The following is a 10,351-nucleotide window of genomic DNA, read 5'->3' as shown; positions in this document are numbered from 1 at the left end:
ATATATATATATATATATATATATATATATATATTATATCTGTCTTCTTCGATCCTCTTCTTTCAGCAGCTGATTGATGTATTAAATAAATCATTTTCTGTCTTAAATAAATCATTAGCCGAATATTTTTCTCTCTTATAATGAAATTAAGTCAAGTAAAACCTTTCTCGCTCTAAGTTATATTAGATATTGATTCAGTACTACCTAGATAATGCTAACATTTTGTCAAATAAGTGAGTTATTAGACCATTATATACATGTGGAATTTGAGTTTTTCTTTTTTAATGACGTGAAACCCTTCAAGACAAGGTTACTTTGTGACCCATCTCTGTTGGATAAATCCCAGATACACTACTGTCTGTAAAAACCATGTATAAGTTGAGTGAGTACTCGAATAACCGATTTCTTAGCATTAACCAAATAATACATGGCCGGGATGCTTTGAGAGAGAAACATGGGTGTGTGGATTGGAGGCAACTTATATGGTTTTCTCTCACTATCCCAAAAAACGCTTTAACTACAGGTGATAAATTGTTGAAGTGGGGTTATATACCATGGCCATGGGGACACGTTCAAATGTATGTTTCGCCTGCATGTTATAGAAGATAGGGACTATTTGTCCTTTGGCTGTAACTACGGTGCATGGTAGAATTTGGAGAATTAATGTTATGAAGTTGTGTACTGTTGAAGACCCTCTATTGTAGGGCTGAAATAGTACTGGAGGAACAAGGTTTTCAAAACTTTTGTTTGTAGGCTTATGTATGGTTCTACGTACTGTTTATTATATTTGGAGAAACAGAAACGCTATTAATTAAGCTGAGGATCAGCTTCTGCATGCAGAAAAGAAAGTGGGAGGTTACAGTCCATATCATGGGAAAAGGTAAATTTAGGAAGACAACAGGTAATGTACACATTTGCTTCAATTGAGGGATTGATCCCCATATATATTTTAATTTTTTTTTTTTTTGAGAAACCCAAATTTTAGTATAGGTTTGTCTTAATTTGTTTGGTATAGTTGATGTTATAAAAATTAACCCTCGCGGGCAAATTTGAGTTGATTTAATTAGTAACAGTAACAAATTTTCCCACATATTCCATAAACTAGGTTCATCTGATTACGAGCAAATTAACCAAAACAAAATGAGGTGGCTAAACAGACAATGATACTGTAAGAACCAAATCAAAGTAGCTGGAATTATAGAAGCTGTAAGCCCACGTACGTACACCGTTCTTTGATTTGTTTTATATAACGCTCAAATGGACCGACGAAAATGGTATGCATGCATTTATGATTAAGAATTAATTATTGCATGGATAGCTGCAAGCTTTCTAAACGCTAATTAATCTCAATAGCTAGATTTGCAAGCTGCTGTATGTTCATCGGAGAAATAAAGCTTTGGTCTCCGCTAAAAGCCTTCCTCGCCATGATGATGTTCACTTTCTCTGTTGGGTGGAACGCGTCCCAGAACACGTATTGCTCTCGGTTTGGACATGGCGTCTGGAACGGAAGACAGGTGATCTGACCTCTGTTTCGCCCGATCCCACAGCACCCTCGATTAACAACAGTAAATCCTACGTACGACAAAAACAAAATCGTACATAAAATAAGTTTTATATATATATATATATATATATGATCATCGTGGCCGGGTTAGAACAAAAGAGCGTACCGTAAGATCTAGCGTTGGTTGCGATGTCTGAAAACATATGGGCAATGTCAACGTAAGTGAATCTGGAACCTGGTAGATTGGCACTGAGATTGTTGATCATTGTCTTCACATTTGCATTAAAAGGTTGAATAAGAAGGTTGACCGGTTCTGAGCAAGTTCCGGTTGGGCTTTGGGCCAACATGCTAGGAATGCAGCCCATTTGGCCGATCCCTGCAATAACAAATTTCCGAGCTCCAAGATTGTAAAGTCTCTGCAAAATTTGCAGTATCAGTCAAGATTCTATTGGGCCATCATGGGCCAAGTTTGTCAGCATATTATCAAAGAAAGAGAAATGCTTATATATAGAAATTAATTAACCCGTCCAAAATTCAATGGTAATTTTCATCTTAAAATTTCTCAAAATGATGAAGTGAAAATCTTACGGTGAGTTGCTGGGTGTATTGTTGGACCAAGAAATCAGCAAATTGTTGTCCATTGTACTGATTCCGGGTTGGGTAATTAGGCATAAGGTAATTGTTTAGGTAGTCATTGCTGCCCATCCCAATGAAAAATATGCACCGTCCGATCGCCCGGGCCACATCATCTGCACCAAGATTGTCTGTTATCTGATCCAGTGTGCTCTGGAAGTTTCTGATCTGCTGATTAAATGGTATGCGACCCACCTGATCACATGACACAAAAAGTAGCCATTGAAACAAAATGCAGGGTAATTTTTGTCACTTGAATATATATATATATATTTTGACGAACCTTTTTCATTTTGCATGTATGTTGCTAATATTTCTTAGGAGTACAAAAGGGCCATTAAATGCATGGCTGCAACAGACAGAATAATATGCACTCCATGCACTTTGCTGGATCAGTTTGCCAACAGGCAACAGTGAGATGTATTTAACAGTACGTTTGCTTGGCGGGATTTTACCCAACTTAATTTAACTACGATTTTAAAAATTATGTTTTTGAATCGCATGTTAAATCGCAAAATCAAACAGACCTAAGAATGTAATGGCTAAAAAAAGGAAAAAGATCGAAGCATGCATGAAAAAGGAAAAAGATGGTGCATACAAAGTTTCTGCCAGTGATATCGAGGATTCCGGCAGCGGCGGAGGCATAGTTGACTCCGTGAAGCAATTGTTCACCTGAAGCTTCAGAGTATGCAGGAAGCAAAGGAAGTCCGAGCAGCTCAGCTGCAAATTATATATATATATATATATATATATATTAGGAAATCAAAAGAACAAACTGTAGTGATCGATCGATCAAATAAAGGAAAATAGAGTTAACTAGCAATCACAAAGCACTAGAAGAGCATGCTAATATAATTAATTTATTACCACCACAAGAAGAAGAAGAAGGAAAGCAAAAACCACTCTTTTTAGTGCATGAAAAATTGGAATAGAGATGTGATGAATGACAACAAATAAATAAAATTGGTCAACACCAGAGACATAACACGTTTAGCCTAGCTAGGCGTGGTAAGTGTAATTAACTACAAATGCTTTTCCCCTAGCGAAGTTAGTTTAGGTGCAGTAATAATACAATATATATGTTATAATTTTTTTAACGATTAATTAGATTTAATTTTACTTTTTTTAAAAAAAAAAAAATTTATTCTCATAAATTATTTAAAACTCCACTTAGACAGTAAAAAACTACTGCATATACACTGTAGTTTTTTTCCAATACTTAACTCAAATCTTCCTCAAAACAAGTCGTTTGATTGTCTTAAATTCCTTCTTAGAGTGGAATCTTTTCTTGGACGTCAACTATCCAAAGGTCTCTACTCTGAGAGAGACAGATCCAACTCATAAATTATGTCTAGCTAGCTCTAATTCTACTTCATGTTAATAAAAATACGTACCCATTAATTATACCAATTTTTTTTCTAATAACAAAACAAAAAAAAGAACCCTAGAAGTGCTAGCCCACCATTCTTTGGGTGCAAAAAATGATTCAATGCTCCCAAAGCATGGTGTTGGATCTTAGTTCACATGACGAGAGAGAGAGAGAGAGAGAGAGAGAGAGAGAGAGAGAGAGAGAGAGAGAGAGTATGCTAACCTATTTCATCAACCATGGTGTAGCCATTGGAGAAACGGCCGGTAGGGCCACCGTTGAAATCAATGCCGTAAGGGAAATAGTTGGCCTTGGCAAAGGAAGGAAGGTTGTTGTTATTCCCATTGTCAATCAGAGAGTCTCCGAACACGAACATGGCTGGCACCATCTCTGATCTCCCACTTCCAACTTGCCCTGAAACTCCACTCACCACCACCACCATCAAAAACACAACCAACAACATACATAACCTAAACCTACCCATCACTACTACTACTACTATTCTGTGTGTGTGTTTGTGTGTGTGTGTAAAAGGCTGAGGAGTACTTGTGATGAGTTTGAAGGGGAGGTTTAATAGCCTCAGACCTCAGTAATTAGGCGGTGGTTGACAAGTAATAAATGCATTCATCTGTTCTCTCCATTGCACTAAATATTACACACTCTCTGAGCATGCAGCTAGGGATGGAGATCCTTCATTATTACTATTTACTCCTCCTTTTCATTTCATTTAAATTGCTTTTAAATATTTGGATTTTTTTGGAGAAAAATCGAGGGTTGGGTCTAAAAATACTCTCAATATATTCAACATGCAAGGCCGGCCACCTAAGGTTTTATTAATTTCAGGCACTTTAATTTGCCACTTCTAATTAATTAGTACAAGAGGCCAATAGGGAAATTAATGCATGTCTTTGTCCCCTTTTGCTAGCAGAATATATAATAAATGTACGTAGCTTAATATCCCAACCAAAAATATTATTACCAACACAAATTCAAACATATGGCATTTTTACTAGTAGAAATTACTATGATCAATGGCATTTTTACTACTAGAAATTACATTGTCCAATTTTCAGCCAAGGTATGGGGATTTTGGCCAATTTTCTCTGTAAGTCTAAAACTCTTTCTTTTGGTGCTTGTCATCTTCCACCTTTTAGCTACGTCTGACTTAACTAGCTAATATTGGAGCTATATATCTCCCGCCAACCCATTCCAACCAGCTCTTTGGGGCCTCATTTCTCTCTTTAATTTGTTGGAATCCGCCATGGAAATCATGTTTGCGCGCAGCAATCTAGTCACCAACCAAAAACTGCATGTCCTAAAGCTATGATACTTTACCCCACCTCCCCCAAAAGAAAAAAAAAAAAAAAAAAATTATCTCTTTGATCTTGCAGTAATCTGGAGCTCTCAATTCTCTTTTTTTTTTTTCTTTTTTTCTTTTTTTTTAACTTAGTTTTCCTTTTTTGGTGGGGCCAGAGTTACCATGCATGCTGATTTCATGAGTAGAGATATAGCAGTAAATGAGTGAATGTATTCAATATACTTTGTCGAGAGTTCAATGACAAAACCTAATGTCATAAAGGAGTTTTGTTGTCCAATTTTTGCACTATATATACATGCATTCCGTCATTATAAGCAGCTACTTTTTCATTTCAAAGGAAACCAGAAACTGAAAGGATCGGAAGGTAATTTGCGTACGTTGATTAATTACTTTATTACATTCAGAAATATATAATAAAATTGCCAGTGTACAATTGGATTCTGTGGTCGGCTACTTTAGTTTTCAGTATATAATTCTACTCATTTTTCAATGCAGATGTTAAATTAATGTGAGGCATAAATAGTTTCTCATGAGTTCAAGACAATTAATTAAGAAAATTTAAAAAAAAAAAAATAAAAAAAAAAAAAAAAAATAATAATAATTAAAATTAAAATTAAAATTAAAAAGGGCATTTTGGGAAGTTCCTATCTGGCATATAAATCTGATCCGGGACCTAGTTTTGATGATTAAATTAAAGCCCATTTGTAGAAAAAACCAAATCAATTAATTCAAAACTAACCCTTTTAAAACAAAGTTTGAAGAAGTTTGATAAATTGCCAACCTCCAAAAGCCTAATTTACCTTTATCTTGGAATTCTAAAGGACTGTTGTGTAAGAAAGTCAACACGCCTAAACTTAAAGAAGAATAGTTGAGCAGACGTGTAGATAGATGGTGGAAATCAATGGTGAGGGGGATAGCCAATACTCAATAGCCATGCCCGTTTCCCACCAATATGAGAAAGGTGTTTTAGCCCAAGACGAAAGTTGCAAGTGGAAGAAGCTGATGGGTTTCTAGTTTCTACAGGGCTCTATTTACTCATAACCCACACCTCTCATTAATTTCTCTCATGCAGCTGAACCTCCCATTGCCTGATTTGCTGTTCCCAAGAAAATTAGGCTACCTTTATCTGTTTTGTCGACAGGTTTTGACCCTATTTAATGGAAAAATCCGAGGGCTTCTGCCTGAGAGCAACTCAGAAAGGCTGGAAGCAGAAGGGCAGTTACATGGTGATCAATAGGGGTCAACATGCATGACATGTGTAGGCCATGGGCACTTAGCATTGATCATAGTTTGGTTCCTTTGTTGAGATGACTTTTTTTGTCAAAATCTTATATCTTTCTTTAAAATGGTGATGAAACAAATTGCTAAGCAAATATAATATCTCGGTTAATATGGGATAATCTTTCATCCAAACTGATTTCAAGAATTGATTAATGGCCGCCTTCGCAAGACAGAGAGCTTTTAGTTCGCTTTCTGGCTAACGTGTCCCCACAAGATCTCAGATAAATACAAGATAATCTATGCTTATTAAGATGCTTGATTATTATTATGGATAATTGTATCATTGGTCCTTATAGTATGCTATAATTATTTTTCATTCCTTATAGTTTAAAAAATTCATGGGAAGTCTTTGTGGTTGGTAATAATTACAAATCGATCCCTAGAGTCAAATTCCATTAAAAATTTTAACAGATTCTGTCAAATATCACATCAACAACACGTGTCGCCAAAAGATGGCGACACTTGTCCACCCTAATAAAAATATATAAATTTATTAAAAAATAAATAAATATACTTATTCTTTTGAAAACAAAACAAAAAAAAAAAAAAGGTTATGCAATGCTTGGCAAGGGTGCCAGTGGCCGCAGAGGGTGGCGCACGGCCACCCCCAGTGGCGGGGGGTGACCATTGGGCCACCCCTAGTAGATTTAGGGGTGGCTGTGCGCCACCCCCGACCACCCCCACTGGGGCCAGCCACCCCTTGCATTCCCTTTTTTTTCTTTTTCTTTTCTTTTTTTTTAAAAAAAAAAGTATATTTATTTATTTTTTTAATAAATTTATATATTTTTATTTAGGTGGACACGTATCGCCTAAGATGGCGACACGTGGTGCTGACGTGGCATTTGACAAAATCTGTTTACATTTTAAACGGAATTTGACTCCATAGATCGATTTGTAATTATTACTAACCACAAGGACCTCCTATGAACTTTTTAAATCATAGGGAATGAAAAATAATTATGACATACCACATGAACAAATGGTGCAATTATTTCTTATTATTATTACTAGCTCGTAACCCGTGCTATGCGCGAGATTCTTCCTTATAATTTAGTTTTATAATAATAGTAAAAAAAAAAAATGGAAGAAGAGAAACATAGAAAATATAGATAAAAAATGAAAACTGAAAAATACTAATATAATATAATAGGGACAAAAATTATTTATAAACTGGTTTGTAGGAAATTTTTTAGAACTCACATTTAAAAAAGACACGTATCCTTTAAACATGTGAGAAACACATATTTTTTTATTAATGCTATCTTACATGCTATTTAAATAACATGTGCTTCTCAAATGTCAAATGATGCATTTCAATATTATATGTGGGTTGTAAGAAATTTCCTACAAACCAGTTTATAAGAAATTTTTGTCCATATAATAGTGTTATCTTTTTTGTATTACACAAAGTAAAAAAAAACTACTCAATAAATATAATACGCTAAAAAATTATCATACCCTATACAAAAAACAACCATAGGAAACTCTCTTTCGCCATCATTTTCTTGAATTTAGTATAAAATTTAAAAAAGATAAAATAAGTAATTTGAATGAAAAATAATATATTAATTACATAAAGAAAAAAAAATAAAGAAAAAAAAAAAGAAGAAGAAGAAGAAGAGAGGAAACGAAATAAGAGAACTATAGAAAATATAAACAAAAAATGAAAAATAAAAAATACTAATAGAATAAAATAGAGTTTTCTTTTCCATATACTTTTCCGGTTCATATGAAACCTTGAAAATCAATATTGTCTATCAATTAAGCACGTTAATGTGCATTATACAGGGGAAAAAAATCAATGAACAATGTAAATTAAAAAATCGTCGTATCTCGTACTCAAAACAACAATTAATGTAAACTCTCTCTGTCTATGGTTTCCTTGAATTCAATGTGAAATTTAGAAAAGGAAAGAGAAAAAAAAAAAAAAAAAAAAAAAAAAAAAAAAAAAAACGATTTGAACAAAAAAATAATATAAATTAGGAAATAGGACAAAAAAAAATGTAAAGAAAGAACAAAATCATAGAAAATAAAGTAAAATGATAACCACTAATATAATAGAAAATAACTATTTTTTATATACATTTTCTAGTTCCAAAGAAATTAATAGGTATAGGAAGAAACTACAGTCAGATAGATATTTTTTAATTCGACCATCATTCTTATATATAGCATAAAAGAAACTATTTTTTCAACAAAAATAAAAAAATAATATAAATTATCAGTGCAAAAATAAGGATAGAAAATCAAATCAGAAAAACAGAAGCATATAAAATAAATACAAACATATTATTTACAATTCTATTGAACACACCCCCGACAAACTTGAAAGGCAAACTAAAAAAAAATGCTATAGGAGTATTACAAACAAAAAGGTTCCAACAATAGCAAAAACTTTGTTTTTTTTGCTTTGAGCACCACTCTCCGGTAATGTAAACAACATTGCAGTTTTGCATAGCCACAAACCATTACTTTTCCATATATTTATTTGAGAAAGCAAGAAATATTGGAGTGACTTTTGACATTTCCCAAAGAAAAAAAAAAAAAAAAAAAAAAAAAAAAAAAAAAAAAAAAAAAAAACTGACTTTTGACTCTTTGAGGTTTAGTTTGTAACGGACATTTAGTGGGAGGGGAAGCGGTGTTGGAGTAAAAGATTCTACTTAAAGGAAGAGAGAGAGGTAGAAATTAGTGAGAATTTAATGACAACAAAATTAAATGGTTTCTATTCAATGGAAGAGATTTGATTAGGAATATTAAACGTACCGTTTATTTCACTTGAAATACATGGAGCAGTTCAATTTTACTTCTTTTTTCTTTTTCTTTTTCTTTTTTTTTTTTTTTTTTTCCAGTTTTACTTAAAGGAAGAGAATGAGGTAGAAATTAGTGAGAATTTAATGACAAAAAAAAAAAAAAAAAAAATTGACGTTTCTATTCATTTTTTATTCATTATAAGAGAGTTAATTAGTCATATTAAATGCACCGTTTATTTTACTTGAAATACAAAGATCGGTTTAGTTTTACTTAAATTACCAGTTTTTTACTCAAATGACCGATTCAAAGTTTAAAAAGTATAGATTCATGCCACATGTCCTAATTCTAAGCCAACTCTAAGTCAGAACTCGACTTTTATTTATATATATATATATATATGATATGTTTCAATAAAAATAAAATTCATATAATTTTGAACATTAAAAAAAATAAATCAAATTTAATGCTTAATTAACTCTTTAGTGTTTTAAAAGCATTTATATTCCTTCTGTGCACAATAATCAAATAAAATTTTGCCTTTTTTAACTTTCAAAAGCAGAATAACACTCACAAAAAATAAGTGAAAATCATACAAATCACATAAAAGAAAAACAAATATCCCATAAAACATTTAAATGAATTAATACATAAGACCCTTATTTTTAGTTTAATTCATATAAATTAAAACATGTTAAAATATTTGTTCCCGTAGGTTTAGTTTAGAATGAAAATAAGTATGAAGAAGAAAAATAGCAAGAAGAAAACCACGATTTTGATTATCAAAATATAAAATAGGAAATTAGTAGGAATTTTTTTTAATGTCGATGTGATACCTATTATATTTTAATCTTATATAATTCTGAACATTCAAAAAAACAAATGAACAAAAAAAAATCTCATAAACATTCAAATGAAGAATTGTTCAACCACAAATTTCACAAACAAAATAGAAACATATTTAGATTTCAACCAAAAATATAAAAATACCAAAGACTCATACTTATATCATTAATTGAAAGAGAGACTACTTGTATCATTAATAGAGAGAGAGATTAAATAGACCGGTTCAATTTTATTTAAAAGACCGGTTCAATGCTTAAAGGGCCGGTTTAGTCACTAAAAAGTATAGATTCATGCCACATGTCACTATTCTATGCCATTCAAAGGAAGAATATGATTATCCATATAAGAACATATCATGACAGAAACTAATTCCAATCACAATATCATATGAAATAAGATCATAATCAGATCATGGTTCTGTTAACCTACGTGGACAATGAATCAAATCAGTTCTTGTTCAACCTGTTGAGAAACACATGCAGGTGTTTTGGGAAACCAGAAATAGAATGCATGGGTCACAAGCCAGGAGAGATGGAACCCCATACATGTGCCATGTTCCTTTTGTCTATCATACATAATATATTTTACAAAATAGTTTATATATATATATATATATATATATATATATATATATATATATATATATATATATATA

The 10,351-nt window shown here is 32.3% G+C and overlaps 1 protein-coding gene across 1 annotated transcript; it reads right to left on the bottom strand.

Annotated features, from left to right (window-relative positions):
- Positions 1-1,164: 1,164 nt before the first annotated feature.
- LOC133861550 (GDSL esterase/lipase At1g71691) lies at positions 1,165-4,021 on the bottom strand. Its single transcript, XM_062297335.1, has 5 exons — positions 3,729-4,021; positions 2,736-2,857; positions 2,093-2,332; positions 1,671-1,920; positions 1,165-1,572 (listed from the first exon to the last, which is right to left on the bottom strand). Exons 1-5 carry the CDS (start codon positions 3,985-3,987, stop codon positions 1,337-1,339), a joined length of 1,107 nt encoding a protein of 368 aa, XP_062153319.1. The 5' UTR covers positions 3,988-4,021; the 3' UTR covers positions 1,165-1,336.
- Positions 4,022-10,351: the final 6,330 nt, after the last annotated feature.

The sequence above is a fragment of the Alnus glutinosa genome, chromosome 2, assembly GCF_958979055.1.
Source record: "Alnus glutinosa chromosome 2, dhAlnGlut1.1, whole genome shotgun sequence".
Lineage (NCBI taxonomy): Eukaryota > Viridiplantae > Streptophyta > Magnoliopsida > Fagales > Betulaceae > Alnus > Alnus glutinosa.
The sequence above is the reverse complement of the archived record's forward strand: the minus strand, read 5'-3'. Positions and strand labels throughout refer to the sequence as shown.